Source organism: Lepus europaeus, chromosome 12 (genome assembly GCF_033115175.1).
Source record: "Lepus europaeus isolate LE1 chromosome 12, mLepTim1.pri, whole genome shotgun sequence".
NCBI lineage: Eukaryota > Metazoa > Chordata > Mammalia > Lagomorpha > Leporidae > Lepus > Lepus europaeus.
This window is the reverse complement of record NC_084838.1, coordinates 3,035,561-3,051,271: the sequence shown is the minus strand read 5'-3', so window position 1 is coordinate 3,051,271 and position 15,711 is coordinate 3,035,561. Positions and strand designations below refer to the sequence as shown.

General features: G+C 58.6%; 1 protein-coding gene across 2 annotated transcripts in view; it reads left to right on the top strand.

Moving 5' to 3' along the window:
• Positions 1–15,711, top strand: part of CFAP77 (cilia and flagella associated protein 77) — a 131,979-nt gene that overhangs the window by 71,920 nt on the left and 44,348 nt on the right. Inside the window, exons 4-6 of one of the 2 annotated variants that reach the window (XM_062206873.1) lie at positions 3,823–3,875; positions 6,274–6,395; positions 6,833–7,061. In XM_062206873.1, the coding sequence (XP_062062857.1) occupies positions 3,823–3,875; positions 6,274–6,395; positions 6,833–7,061 (404 nt within the window). The remainder of the gene's footprint in view (positions 1–3,822; positions 3,876–6,273; positions 6,396–6,832; positions 7,062–15,711) is intronic. The other variant, XM_062206874.1, reaches the window with a different exon arrangement.

Genomic DNA, 15,711 nt, shown 5'->3' with positions numbered 1-15,711 from the left:
CCCTGGGACGGGGCGAGAGAGGGTTGTAATTAGACTTGAGAGATGGGGAATCAGGCGGAGAGGGCTGACATCTTAATGAGGTTTAATGAAGCTGTCTGCTGATGGGGACAGCTGTCACCCTGCGCCGTGTTCTAGCCAAGCCCCTCGGTGACAGGGGAGAGTCGGGGAAAGGCAGGGGAGGGCGGGCGGGCAGATTCCAGCTAGGGTTTTGCTCCCTCTGGATGCCTCTGACGCCTCGGCCCCAGGCTCCTGGCTGCTGGGCCGGGTCTGAACGGCTCCCGGGAGTCCACGGTTCCCTGCTGTGCCTCTGGAAAGCCCCTGGGAATTCTGCCCAAGACGTCTCAAAACTTCAGCCGTGAGAAGTGAGAAACGCAAGGATTTTGAGGGCCCACGGGGGCTCCTGGGCCCCTTCCCTTTCTGAGCCCCGATTTCCCATTCGCGCAGTGGGGACGATGTGGCCTGCCTTAGCGGCATTGACGTGAGAGTGAGGAACCGCCGTGGGCTCAGTGCAGGGTAACCCCTGCTCTCCCGCTTACCGCCTGGGTGGGTCGGGGCAAGTGTGGAGCTCTCTCAGCTTCTGCCTTCTTATCTGTAGACTGAGAAACCTGCCGCACGGAGGGGCAGCAAAGAAAGCATGGCAGTGCTAAGGGGTGGATGCCCACGCGGGGAAGGTGCTCTGGCACTCCACGTGGCCCAGCAGCTGGTGCCTGCCTTCTGCCCCAGGGCCTTTACACATTCCAGCCTTGACGAGTGTCTGTCGTGGGCTGGCGGGGGCTGGGAGCTGCCTGGGGACCTGGGTGTCCCACCGAAGCCGAGGTTTGTGGCTGAGTCTCACATGTCAATGTCAGCACAAGGTTCCCACGGGCTGCTGCAATGTCACACCTGCAACTGAACAGTCTGCAAAGGACAGAAACGTGCTTCTGCCAGCTCTGGGGCCTGGGAGTCCAAGACCGCGGCTCCGCTGGCCTTTCAGGTGGGGCCAGGGCTCCGCGTCCAGGACGCTGCGTGCTGCTGTGTCCACAGGGGAAACGAAGGCCATGTCCTCACGTGGTGGGAGGCACAGGATGGGCAAGAAGGGGGCAGACTCCCTCCTTCCAGCTCGTTTACAAAGACCCCGAGCCCGCGCCCGCTCACAGAGGCAGGCCCTGCTGTCACGATGCAGCCCCCTACCCTAACGGCCACACCCTTCCGACCGTGGCACAGGGGGTGGCGTTTCCCACGAACGTGAAGGCGACACTCGAGCCACGGCCCCATGGAAAAGCCCGTGACTGCCAGGCCCCCAGCTCCCTGGTGCTCTGGTGGCAGCTGGTCTCGGGTAGCTGTCCCAGCCTGCTTGCCCGTGTCTGCAAGTCCAGGGCCAGGCACTCCTCTGCATGCCTCCTGCCCCCACCCACCAGTGGGGGGAGGGACTGGGGTCAGTGCCCCCCGGGAGTTCCCCCACGTCCCCTGGGTCTCCTGCCCTCCCTGGCTGCCCCTCTGTAATCTTCTCTGGTTTGGCTCCTCTCACAGTGCCAGCCCCAGGTCTGTATTACCCCTTCTTTTTCCCTCTCTTTGCCCAGACCCAGCCGAGACTTAGCAGTCCTGTGTTCCAGCCATTTCGGTTCTAGAATGTTCTCTGGTGCCGGCTCTTCGCTATACCCTGCTTCATGTACAACAGCGGCCTTTGCCGGAGGTTCTCCTGGTGTGGGGTGCTGTGCTGGGTCCTGGAGAGTGGGTAGCAGGGAGCATGAAGACCCCCACACAATTGTAGGGTAAGATTTGTGCACACGGGGCTGGCATTGTGGTGCAGTCGCCACTTTCAACACTGGCATCCTACATAGGAGCACCAGTTCATGTCCCAGCTGCTCCACTTCCCACCCAGCTCCCTGCCAATGTGCCTGGGAAAGCAGTGGAAGATGGCCCCACTGCTTGGGCCTCTGCCACCCGCACAGGACACTCGGATGGAGTTCCTGGGTCCTGGGTCCTGGCTCTGGCCTGGAACAGCCAGAGCAACTAGAAGAGGAGCAACCAGGACAGAACCGGCGCCCCAACCGGGACTAGAACCCGGTGTGCCAGCGCCGCAGGCAGAGGATTAGATTAGTCTAGTGAGGCATGGCGCCGGCCTCTGCTTTTTAAATAAACAAAATTACTCTTAAAAATTATCTGTGGGACCGGTGCTGCGGCGCAGTGGGTTAAAGCCCTGGCCTGAAGCGCCAGCATCCCATATGGGCATCGGTTCTAGTCCCGGCTGCTCCTCTTCTGATCCAGCTCTCTGCTGTGGCCTGGGAAAGCAGTGGAAGATGGCCCAAGTGCTTGGGCCTCTGCACCTGCATGAGATACCTGGAGGAGGCACCTGGCTCCTGGCTTCAGATCGGCACAGCTCCGGCCGTTGCGGCCATCTGGGGAGTGAAGCAGCGGATGGAAGACCTCTCTCTCTGCCTCTACCTCTCTCTGTAACTCTGTCTTTCAAATAAATAAAATAAATCTTTAAAAAAAATTATTTGTGCGCAGGAAGACAATGAACAATCCCAGGTAGTTTATGCAAAACCATCAGCAGTGGGGCTGGCGCTGTGGCAAAGCGGGCTAAGCCTCCACCTGCAGCGTTGGCATTCCCATATGGGGCACTGGTTCGAGTCCCGGCTGCTCTACTTCCAATCCAGCTCCCTACTAATGGCCTAGGAAAACCATGGAGGATGGCCAACTGCTTGGGCCCCTGCACCCACGTGGGAGACCAGGAAGAAGCTCCTGGCTCCTGGCTTCATCCTGCACAGCCCTAGCCGTTGAGGCCATTTAGGAGTGAACCAGTGGTTGGAAGATCTCTGTCACTCTCTGTAACTCTGCCTTTCAAGTAAATAAGTAAATCTTAAAAACAAACAAACAGTAATGAAGAGGCCTGGACCGGGTAAAATGAGACATGGGTTCAAATCCTGCCTTGGCCACTCAGCAGCTTTTTTCTTTTTACTTTGAAAGGCAGAGAGCAATCTTCCTTCCACTGGTTCACTCCCCAAATGGCTGCATCGGAAGTGGAGCAGCCAGGACTCAAACTGCACCCATATGGGATTCTGGCATCATTGGCGGCTGCTTCACCCGCTGTGCACGACCCCAAGCGCTCCAGGCCTCCTCAGCTGTCAGACAGGCACGCTAGTAACCCTCTGTGTAGGGCCGTCTGAAGGCCGGGCAGCAGCGGGCAGGCCCAGCACGTGGGCGCCATGGTCGGCCTGGCTGCAAATGTGGGTGGCGTGGTCCGGCTGGTCCCTCTCACTGTGTGGGTGGGCTGGCCGTGGCTGATGCTGCTGCCCCTCCAGGACATTCACCTGTGACCCAGGGGGCTTGAGATACACCTAAGCCTACAGAACTCGGGGCAGTGGCCGCGCTGGCGTATCCGGGGACAGGTGGAAGCCAGCAGCAGGTAACGGAGGATTCCCGGAGCTGCACCTGGGACAGCCCCGGGATCCCTGGGGCTTCTGAAAGGCAGCCTCTGTGATACCTTTGGGTGTCGGGCTCAGGAGTGGGCAGGGCTTCTCGGGTCGCCCAACCTGCTTCCTGGCTGACTTCTGCTGGGGGGGCTCCGTGCCCCGAGGTAACACGCTGGAGGGAGGGAGAGAGGCTCCCTTGTGTTCCGTGGGCCCTCCGGATGCGACTCCCTAGCTCAGAAGCTCGGCCTAGAGAATGCTCTGGGGAGTAAAAACCAGTTGCTGTGGCTGGGGTACCGTTGGTCCTGGCTTGTGCTTACCCAGTTCCTGCAGGCAGCTGGTCTCCCCACAGGAGCCATGGGCCCATTGCTCCCTCCGTGTGTGCACAGGGCAGGGTGACCGCCGTCCTCTGCGGGAGGGCAGGGGGCAGGACGCCAGTGCCGTGCAAAGGCCCCCTGGTCAGGTCAGCGAGCACCATGGCCGGTGCGCCTGGAGCCCTGGCAGTGCCTCCAGTCCCCACCCCTGCCCAGGAGAAGCCACGCCCCCGGCTTCTGAACCCAGAGATGGGCTACACTGGGTCTGAACCTCCCCCGTGTTTGTTACCCATGTGAGGACGCTCGCACCATTGCCTCAGGAGTGGTTCGCTTATTCTCAGGGCTTCGCAGTCTCCGTGGGCACCGTGGGCATCCGTGGCCCTTGGTTGTGCGTGTATGCTTCCGGAGAGGGGGAGCAGTCCTGAGCAGCACCCCCAGCCTCTCCCCACTGGAGAGAGAGGAGCACAATCGCCCAACCTGCAGCCACCAAAACTGTCCAGGCGTGGCCGTGGGTCTCCCCCACCGGGGACAAAGCTGCCCATGGTTGGAGACTACCACGATTCTGAATGACAGCTTTTCTCCACCTGTCATGGCTGTTCCAGTTCTGGGCTGACTTGAGCTGAGCATTCTTGGGCGTGTTTCTGGGTGGACGTCGGCGTCATCTCGAGGGAACGGTTGGGTTACAGGCAAGGCAGGTGTTCAGCTCCCATAGGCACTGCCACCTCCTCACAGTATCCGGTCACACCCCCACCATACTCATGAATCTTCCGGTCGCTCCGCGTCCTCACCAACAGCAAGAGCTCTGACTTCGGGCTCCCAGAGGTTGAGCACTGTTGACACCAGGCTCTTGGTCACTTGGACTTCCTCTTAATGAAATGCCTGTTCAAGTCTTTCGCTCATTTTCCTGTAAGACTGTGTACCTTTTTCTTACTGATTTGTAGCAGCTCTTTATATAGGATAGGTACAAGTCATTTGTCAGATACACGTTTTGCAAATACCTTCTCTCTCCATGTGGATTCACAGATTTTTAGAGCTAGGGGCCCTCTGTACTTCCCTCATCACAGCCCTCCCCCCCCCCCCCCATTCGCTAGTCCGTTTCCTTGACTGTCCTTTTTGCAAGTTAATGAATCTTATAAGGGGCAGGGCCTGTGTCTGCTTCATTTACCTTAGAACTGCGTGGTGCAGCGTACGTACAAACTAAATAGTTGTGGAATGCAAGCGTGAGCGCAACTCCCAGGGGACAGGCTTTGCAATCGAAGGCTCTGGCAGTGACTGATTCAAAAGCCCAGAGACCGAGATGCCTGCCCACTCCCCCGCCCGCAGCCTGAGGGTGGCAGCCAGCTCCTGAGTCTGTCTGTCTGTCCGCTGCCAGCTGGGTGTCTGCCCAGCTGCACCTGCCCTGAACAAGGCTCGCCCGGCAGTCACCAGAGGGGCCGGATCATTGTCATGAACAAATGAGAGGCCAGACTCTGCAGCCCAGAGTGAGTGGCGTGGCAGGAATTCAAACAAGCACCCAGCACAGGCCCCAGATCCTGCCCCAAGCCTGGGGTTAGGGATGGGAACGGAGAGGAAGAGCCGCTCGGCTGCTGTGAGACAGGAAGCAGGACAGTCTCCCAGCAGGCCGTGGGGGCTGCACGTGTGTGTCCCCCAGAAGGTACTTGAGGGGCTGGGGCTGCAGTACGGGGTTAAGCCACCGCCTTGTGAGTGCCAGTTTGAGTCCTGGCTGCTCCATTTCCCGTCCACGTCTCTGCTAATGCTCCCTGGAAGGCAGCAGAAGATGGCCCAAGAGCTTGGGCCCCTGTACCCACGTGGGAGACCCAGATGGAGCTCCTGACTCCTGGCTTTAGTGGCCCAGGCCTGGCTGTTGTGGCCATTTGGGGGGAGGGGGGAACACAGTGAATGTGTTTTCCCAGGCGCATTAGCAGGGACCTGGATCAGAAGTGGAGCAGCCAGGACTCAAGCTGGCACCCACATGGGATGCCAGCGCCGCAGGTGGAAGCTTAACCAGCTATGCCACAGCGAGCTGCTTTCTGAAGCAAAGCTCTGGTCGGGAGGACCAAGAGCTCCAGCCCACAGGCCACACCCACATGGTGTCCTGCCCCATCCCCTAGGAGCTGCGGCCACATGTCTGCAGCTCAAAGTCTCAGTTTCCACATCTACAGAATGGGAGGTTCATGTGGGAGATAATAAAGCTGGTTTGCTCACACAGACCCCTTCTGGGGAGGCAAGGAGGCATTCCCCAGAGACCCAGAGGCGGGAGCAGGTGCCCAGCCGACAAGGGGGTGACAGTCGGTGCTGTCACCAGGTCTCTGCCCTGCGGGGCCAATCAGTGTCCCCCCTGGGCTCCAGAGACCACGGTTGGAGCTGGCTGTGGCGGGAACAAGTCAGGTGGGAAAGACGCCTCCTCCCCGACGATGCTTCCAGCTCAAGCCAGGCAGGGCTCTGCTCGGCGCCCAGCGCTTCCTTCAGTGACGCCGCCTGGTTCTGGCTCAGCTGTCCTCAGCACAGGGTCTGGGGCAAAGGAGGCGGGGGCGCCTCCCTGCTGGCTGGGAGCCGGTGGGCCTCAGCTCTGCCTTTGTCCTCCCACAGGCTGAGCTGGGCAAGCCCCGGGAAAGAAGCTGCAGTCTGCCCGGCGTCCATTTCAACTACGGGCTCTACGTCCGGGGCCTGGACGGCGGGGTGCCGGAAGGTGAGCGAGCTCGGGAACTCGAGGGGGCCGAGGCGTGCACGGGAGGCTGTCGGGGGGCCAGAGAAGACCCCCGTGGAAGCCACCAGCCGGGTCAGCTGACTGCAAAGCCCTAGGCTCGGCCGCAGCAGGGAGCTCAGCAGAGTCGGTGGGCTGGCTAGACTCTGCCATCCAGCCAGGATCAGAGAGGCCCCGCTCGCCCAGAGCGTGTCAGAAGCCAGGGGACCCTGGCCCCATGGAAGGTTCCCCAGGCAGCCTCTGGAATTCCTGGGAACCCCAGTTCTGCCCTCCAGGCCACAGAGCTGGGCAAGGGCTGGGCAGGGCTGCTCCCCCACCCCCATTGCAGGCTGCAGGTTTGGGGAGCCCTGTGTCTTCCCAGTCATTGGGGAACTTCCCTCCCAGGCTGCCCACGGCCCCAGTTCTGTCTCCTCTTCCCTCAGCCATCGGCCACTGGGGCGTGTTTAAGCAGCAGCCCACCTGCCCCCACGAGCTGACCCGCAACTACGTGGCCATGAACCGCGGGGCGGTGAAGGCCGGCCTGGTGACCGCCCGCGAGAACTTCCTGTACCGGCAGCTCAATGACATTCGCATCAGCGACCAGGACGACCGGCGCCTGAAGAAGGAGCCGCCCTCCCTCCCTCCGAACATGACATTCGGGATCCGGGCACGGTGAGGCACCCGCGGTCGGGGACGGGGTGGAGACTGTGCCGGAGGCGGGAGGTGGCCGAGCGCCCTGCTGGCCGCACCCTGGGCTTCACACTGGCCGCCATTTCCTGTCATCTCTAAGCATTTGTGGAGACTCGTCCGTGTCCTCGGCAGCCGTGCTGCCCCGGGTACGGAAGGCCAGCGCTGCCCGGTGACTCTGCAGCCGGGGCTGACCTGGCCTCCGGCCTCAGCTCCTGCATCTCTGAGTGGAGACAATGACGGGACCTGCTTCACGGTGGTGCCGAGATCTCGGTGACGTGGTGCACGCAAAAGCCACAGCACAGGGCTTGGGACGTAGGCGTGTTAACATTTTTTTAAAGTTTATTATTATTATTGAGGTTCAATGCATGGTAAAGTGTACAAACTGTGAAATGTTCAGGCTTTTCGTGAAATTTTGCAATCGTAAACACTTGTGTAACCACCGATCTGAGAACTCCTCGGACGACGGAGGTACTTCCCGGAGTTCACGGATCATGAGATTAGAAAATATGCTGGGGTGGGCATGGGTGCCGTGGATAAGGTTCCCTTGGGATCCCCGTACCCCATCTGGAAGGTTCTGGTTCCAGTCCCGGCTCCTATACCTCCCATCCAGCTCCCTGCAATGCATCCTGGGAGGCAGCAGGTGGTGGTCCAAGTCCCTGGGTCCCTGTCCCCCACAGGAGACCCAGCTGGAGTTCCTGGCTCTTGCCTTCAGCCTAGCCTAGCCTAGCACAGACTGTCACAGACCTCTGGGGAGTGAACCAGCAGATGAGAGGGGTGTGTGTGTCTCTCTCCGTCCCTTTCACTCTGCCTCGCAAATAAATACATAAATAATAATTTTTTTTTTAATTTATTTTTTTGACAGGCAGAGTGGATAGTGAGAGAGAGACAGAGAGAAAGGTCTTCCTTTTTGCCATTGGTTCACCCTCTAATGGCCGCTGCGGCCGGCTCATCGCGCTGATCCGAAGCCAGGAGCCAGGTGCTTCTCCTGGTCTCCCATGGGGTGCAGGGCCCAAGCACTTGGGCCATCCTCCACTGCACTCCTGGGCCACAGCAGAGAGCTGGCCTGGAAGAGGGGCAACCGGGATAGAATCCGGCGCCCCAACCGGGACTAGAACCCGGTGTGCCGGCGCCGCAAGGCGGAGGATTAGCCTGTTAAGCCACGGCGCCGGCCTAATTTTTTAAAAAGAGGTTTATTTTGGAGCCAAAAATATTGAAATGCATACACACAAGGAGTTTTCAAAAAGTTCAGGGAAAATGCATGTTATTAAAAGATTATGCATTGATTTCAACATTTTTGGCACCAAAATAAATGTATCTTCTTTTTGTTTTTCTTTTTTTTTTTCTTTTTTTGACAGACAGAGTTAGACAGTGAGAGAGAGAGACAGAGAGAAAGGTCTTCCTGCCGTTGGTTCACCCCACAAATGGCCGCTACGGCCGGTACGTTGCGGCTGGTGTGATGCGCCGATCTGAAGCCAGGAGCCAGGTGCTTCTCCTGGTCTCCCATGGGGTGCAGGGCCCAAGGACCTGGGCCATCCTCCACTGCACTCCTGGGCCACAGCAGAGAGCTGGTCTGGAAGAGGAGCAACCGGGACAGAATCCAGTGCCCCAACTGGGACTAGAACCCCGGTGTGCCGGCACCGTAAGCAGAGGATTAGCCTAGTAAGCCACGGCACCGGCCTCTTTGTTTTCCACAAGCAGAGAATATATTGTTTATTGAGGGCTGGCACTGTGGCGTAGAAGCTTAAGCCTCCGCCTGCAGTGCCGGCATCCATTTGGGTGCCAGTTCAAGTCCCAGCTGCTCCACTTCTCATCCAGCTCCCTGCTAATGGCCTGGGAAAGCAGTGGAAGATGGCCCAGATGTGTGGGCCCTAGAACCCTCGTGGGAGACCCGGAAGAACCTCCTGGCTCCTGGCTTCAGCCTGACCCAGTCCTGGCTGTTTGGGAAGATTCTCTCTCTCTCTCTCTTTCTTGCTCTTCCTTTCAAATAAATAAAATAAATCTTAAAAAAAAAAAAAAAAAGCAGATGTATACAGGAACTTGGAGCCCAGTGTAGTAGAGAGAGTGTACGTTCACCAACCAAACTGCGCTGGGAACTGAGGCAAAAACTCCTACCCCACTTTTTAATTGCCTGGGTGCCTTTCTGTAAACGTTTTTTAAAGATGTATTTTATTTATTTGAAACCAGAGTTGCAGGGAGAGTGAGACAAAGAGAGAGAGAGAGGGGTCTTCCATCTGCTGGTTCTCTCCCCAAATGGCTGCAATGGCCGGGGCTGGGCCAAGCAGAAGCCAGAAGCCAGGAAGTCCATCCAGGACTCCCATGTGGGCGCAGGGGCCCAAGCACTTGGGCCGTCCTCTGCTGCTTTCCCAGGTGCATTAGCAGGGGGCTGGTTTGGAAGTGGAGCAGCCGGGACTCAAACCGGTGCCCATGTGGGATGCTGGCATCGCAGGCGGTGGTTTAACCAGCCACACCACGGCTCCGGCTCCTCCGTAAACGTTTGCATGTGCCTTTGTCTACCTGGCACCCAGAGAGCCCCTGCGTTCCCTGAGTGGTCCCGGCTCTCGGCCACCACAGGAGGGATGGGCCTGTGTGCTCCCCCGCCGACCTCCACGCTGTGAGCCTAGCAGGGCGGACACGAGGAGCCCAGGCTCGGGCAGCTGGTTACTGCTGCTGTGGCCCCACAGCTCCTCAGAAACTGGCAGGGGCTGGCACCACCAGGACAGACTCGGAGAGCTGTGTGCGCCCAGTCCTCCTGCCTGAGTCTCTGCCCGGACCCACTAACCACTCTCCCTCTCCCAGGACTGGCACCAGCCACGTCCCTAGCGGATTCACATCCCTGATGTCCAGGTTAAGTCAGACGGACCCCAGCCGACAGCTGTGCAGTTAGGGACGTGCTCCCGTGGCCTGCCCCATGTAGGGCGCCCTCCTCCTGGAGACGGAGGCCAACACGTGACCCAGGCCGGGCCATCCTGAGTCAGGCCTGGCACCCGTGTCCCACCCCCGGCGTGCGTGACGAACGTGACTGCCTGCTCTCAAAAGCCACCCCCAGCTGCCCAGACATTTCTAAAGGGGAATTCACTGGCTCACCTGTTTGAAAAACCCAAGGGAGAGCTTCAGGCACGGCTGGATCCAGGCAGCCGGTGATGTCCTCAGCATCTCCAGGTCTCGGCTGTGCGTGCCAGTGTGGACTTCATTTTCTCACGAGCTTCTTCCTCGTCTGGCAGAATGGCCGAAGCCATTGCCTCCTTATTCTCTCTGTGACTCCAGGGACTGCAAATGCCCTCCCTGTGAGGTCCTTTGTCCAGCTGGGGGTCAAGTCCCTGTGCCTGACCAATCCCTGTGGCTAAGGTTTGTGAAATACACTGATTGGCCAGGCCCGGGTCACATGTCTGCCTCTGAGCCAAGTGCTGACGCCAGGGGAATCTGACGCCGTCTGATTGGCCAGGCCCGAGTGCCTGGCTCCTCCCTGAGGTCAGGGGTGAAATCAACCCCCACAGCTCACAGGGGCTGGCGGTCAGGATGCACGCAGAGATCCTGGTTCTGCTCCCAGGAGGGTCCTGATACTGGATGCCAGCAGGGAGGAACAGCAAATGCCACGGCGACAGGGCTTCCTGACCCTGCTACGTCACAGCACAAACTGATCGTTGTAAAAATGACCTCGAGTGCCCTCCGGCGGCTCAGCCATCGGTGTGGCTGCTCTGCCCTCCTCCAGAGCCACAGGAGCCCACGTGTGTGTGACCTGTCCTCCAGTGCCCCGGAGCCTGGACCCGCCTCTGTGCCTGGACCCGCCCCCGTGTCTGGACCCGCCCCATGCCTGGACCCGCCCCATACCTGGACCCGCCCCTGTGTCTGGACCCGCCTCTGTGTCTGGACACGCCCCCGTGCCTGGACCCGCCCCATACCTGGGCCCGCCCCATACCTGGACCCGCCCCCGTGCCTGGGCCCTCCCCATACCTGGACCCGCCCCTGTGCCTGGACCCGCTCCTGTGCCGGGGCCGGGGATCTTCCTTTGAATCTTCTACCTCACTATTTTTTTCTGTCATTCCTTCTTTATTATTTTTCCCCAATGTTTCTATTGTGATAAGATGCACATAACATAGCCTTTTTTTAAAAAATATTTTATTTATTTATTTATTTATTTGAGAGGTAGAGTTACAGACAGTGAGAGGGAGAGACAGAGAGAAAGGTCTTCCTCCCGCTGGTTCACTCCCCAGATGGCCACAGTGGCCAGAGCTGGGCTGATCCGAAGCCAGGAGCCAGGAGCTTCCTCTAGGTCTCCCATGTGGGTGCAGGGGCCCAAGGACTTGGGCCATCTTCTATTGCTTTCCCAGATCATAGCAGAGAGCTGGATGGGAAGTGGGGCAGCCGGGACGTGAATCAGTGCCCATATGGGGTGCCGGCACCGCAGGTGGAGGATTAACCTACTGCACCACAGCGGTGGCCTCAATAACGTAGCTTTTACCACCTGAACCGTGTTAAGGACACGTGGCCTGCAGCCGTCACCACCACCCACCTCCCAGCTTCCTTCTCTTCTGGCTCTTGGTAGCCAGCATCTACAGTTAACAGGGACTCCCCGCTGCCGCCCCGGCTCTTGGTAGCCAGCATCTACAGTTAACAGGGACTCCCCGCTGCCGCCCCGGCTCTTGATAGCCAGCATCTACATTCTGTTTCAATGAATTTGATGTTTCCAGAAACCTTTTAGAGAGGGACTCCTCCGGTTGCCCTGTTGTCTCAGCTCATTTTTTCTAACCATGATGTCCTCCAGGCACATGCGTGTGGGAGCGTGTGGCAGCAGCTCGTGCCTGTTCGGGTCTGAGTACCATCCCACTGCGGGCACACCACAGTGCGTCTCTGCACTCAGCCCTCAGGGGTCGTTGCGTGGTCCCCACATTTCCGTCGTCCACGATGCTGCTATGAACTTGAGCTTGGGCATACAACGCTCTGTCCCAGTCCTTGCTTTGGGGCTGTACCCCGATGTGGGCCCTGCCGGACCACGTGGCAATCATAGGTCTCATTTACTGGGGATGGGGCCACCACGCTCCTGTAGGCTTTCGTCTCTGCCTTTTCTCACCGCCCTGCCTGGGAAAGCCTGCTCACTCTCCGGAGCGCAGCTCCCGTCCTCTCCGTGGCCAGCCCCCTCCCCCCGACTAGCCGTGGCCTGATACAAAGTATCCCCCTCCCACCAGAGTTGCGTTTCTGTTCATCAGACCTTCGAACCTGGACCGTGCCCCCAGAGATGCATGGGAAAGACGGGGCTCGTTCCCCATCCTTCCGCCACCCCTGAAATCATCCCCAAGGCAGCCCCTCCAAGGTGCCTCCCCTCACCCTTGCTGCGTGATCTGGCTCCTCCTCTGTAGCCCTCCTTCACTGTTCTCTCGCTCGCTCGCTCTCTTTCTCTCGGCAGATAGACAGACAGAGATCTCCCACTCATCCTCTGGTTCACACAACAGCTAGGGCTGTACCAAAGCCAGGAGTCTGGACCTCAGTCTGGGTCTCCCACTTGGGCGGCAGTGACCCACTCACTTGAGCCATCGCCTACTGCAACAGCCAGAGCTAGGGTCGGGGGTTGACCTTGGACTTGAACCCATACACTTGGGCATGGGATGCGGGTGTCCCAGTGGCATCCTAGATGTTGCACCAAATGCCGGCCCACTGCCCCCTTCCTGCACACTGCCCAGGGAGGAGAGGAACAGGGAGCCCACACGGCGCACCAGACGACTCCATTAGCCCCTGCTGGTGACCAGGTGTCTCCAAGGCAGCCTGGTGTCAGAGGCAGCCCCGGGGCCAGGGGTCAGCCTGGGCTGTCAGTTCCACCTTCGTCCCCAAGTCTCCCTGTCACTTCCTCCCTCGCAGCTTCCATTTTTCCTGTGCAAGAAGTGGGTTCCACCAGCAACCCAGGGATCTGTCTTCAGAGTTCATTCTTGCTCCCTGGCTAGGCTGTAGAGCTCCACGTCAATTTCATTCTGTGGTCAGGAGAACCCCATGTAGTGCGTGGGCAGGTTCCTGTCTAGTTCCATGGAGGTGGAGGCAGAGGGAGACTGACGGACCTCGCCAAGCTCACACAAGTTCTTCAGGGCAGAGCTGGGTGTGGATTCTCAGCCCAGGATGCTTGTATTCAAAAACACGCAACATTAGAGCATTAGCAGTCACGTGGTCAGAACCTCTTATTTACAAAGGGAGAGGGGCCAGCGCTGTGGCGTGCTGGGTAAGGCTGCCACCTGCAGTGCTGGAGTCCTGTATGGGCACCGGTTTGAGTCCCAGCTGCTCCGCTTCTGATCCAGCTCCCTACTAATGCACCTGGGAAAGCAGTGGAGGATGGCCCAAGTGCTTGGACCCCTGCACCTCCTTGGGAGACCCAGAGGAAGCTCCTGGCTCGTGGCTCCTGGCTTCTGCCTGGCTCAGCCCTGGCCATGGCCGCCATTTGGGGAGTGAACAAGCAGATGGAAGACCTCTCTCTGTGTGTCTCTCCTTCTCTCTGTAACTCAGCCTTTTAAATAAAGTAAATGTCTTTTAAAAAAAAAAAGGGGGGGTGCAAAAGAGGTTCAGAAAGGTGACGAGAGCTTCTCAGGGTCACACCGGCAAGCTGCGCTGGAGCCAGGTCTAGCGCTGGGCTGGCCGGCTCCCTGTCCCCGGCTCTCTGCCTCCTGGGGACCCTGGGGCCGTGCGAAGGCCCAGCTTCTGTTGCCGGGGGCCGCGGTCTCCATCGCATCACGCCTGGGGTCACCAAGGACATCCATTAGCACTGGGACCTCCATATAAAATCTGCCACCGCCATAAACCAGAGCCGCCGCGGTCCCGGGGAGAAGCCGTGATGGAGTGCTGGCCGCATCCTCTGCGACGGGAAATGGGCTTTGCATATGCAAATTGAATGGATTTTAAAATGGTATTTAATGACGATTTTCGTAGCAGGCATTAACATTAATTGCGCAGAAATGAAAATGCTGCATTAGGTTGCTGTTAGCAGCAAATATTGTGGCCATAAAGCTTCATCTTGATCAGCGGCCGCCTGTGCCGATGTGACAGGGCAGCTCGGCAAATTGCAGGCAAAAGGGCTTTATGGAACAGAAATATCCCCCGAGCAGGCCCAAATCAGCATCAATTTCGCTTTATTTCTCCGTAAATGGAGGTTAAGTGGCCGCTGGAAAAGCTTTTACCGCGACGCGCGACCTGCCCAGAAAACGCCTCCGCCCCGGCCCCGGAGCAGAGGCCCAGTGACAAAACCCCCACCCCTCCCCGAATGGGGCTATTACTTTACAGTTATGGGGCCGAGCTGCACGCCGCCTCGGTCTGCGTTCCCTGGCTTTAAGAGCTTGTTAAAAACCCAGATTACACCCGCGGCTGCAGTAAACAAAGAATCAAGTGCCACTGACTCCCAGCCGCAACTGTGTTAAAAAAAAATAATTAAGTCCACCTCCGCCTAAATACACTGAGGCTCTCTCTAAGTTAGGGGTGCAGCAGCAGGGCGGCGGCACCGTGGTGTGAGGGGCAATCCTGACCACACCGCAGCCCTCCAGCCCCCACCGTCAATCCCAGGGCAACCGGAGGGCTCCTGTGCACACACCTGCATCTCCTACCTCGGGACTTTCCTTCGCTTCCCGTCTGCTGTGCACACCCATGGGCTCCGGATCAACACCAGCCAGGGAAGGTACCTGTCGACCCAGGGGCCTTTGTGGCTAAAAGGTCGGAGATCTGAGCCATCGCCTGGGACCTGGGTGGACAGGTGGTCCCAAACATATTTGGCCCGTGCAGTAATATTTTAAATTAGTTTCTGGAGCCGGCACTGTGGTGTAGTGGGTTAAACTGCCACCTGCAATCCCGCATGGGTGCCAGTTCATGTCCCAGCTGCTCTGCTTCTGAACCAACTCCCTGCTAACATGCCCTGGGGAAACAGAGTCAGATGGCCCAAGAGTTTGGGCCCCTGCACCCACGTGGGAGACTTAGATGAAGCTCCTGGCTCCTGGCTTTGGCAACCATCTGGGGAGCGAACCTGCAGATGGGAGATCTCTGTGTCTCTCTCCCCCTCCCTTTATCTCGGACTTTCAAATACATAAATAAATCTCTAAGAAAAGACCACCATCACCACCACCTACATTTCCAACTACTCCTGAAATAGCAGAAGCCTGAGCTACTGGGTGTGCACCACCCCCCACCCCACCACAACTGTCCAGGGCCAGGGGTGGGGGGAGAGACTGCCGCCTTTGGGCTGAGATTCTGCTCTTCACCAATCCCTGCTCTAGGCAGGCCCTGAGTTTGGAACCATGGGTGCTGACTGGTGGTCTTGATCCCCCCCCCAACCCAAGACCACCACCCAGAGCTGCTGTGAACTGAGCCACACAGGGCAGGCGTTCTGCACACGCGTGACCATGCACCATCTATCATTCTACACCTCTCACCACCAGGACAGGGCAGGTGAGGGCGTGGCTGCGGGGCGTGGATCTCTGGGGACCCCAAGCACTCCCTCCCAGCCGTGCCACTGTCAGCCCTCAGCACGGAGTCGGGGGCGAGTCTGACATCCTCATGACAGCGTGTAAAGCCATCCTGCGCCACTCAGAGCACGCTGCGACCCGGGGTCGGTAGACAGATCTGTCTGGAGGCCAGAAATGTAACTATTAGGGAAGCACTTAATTATTGATGC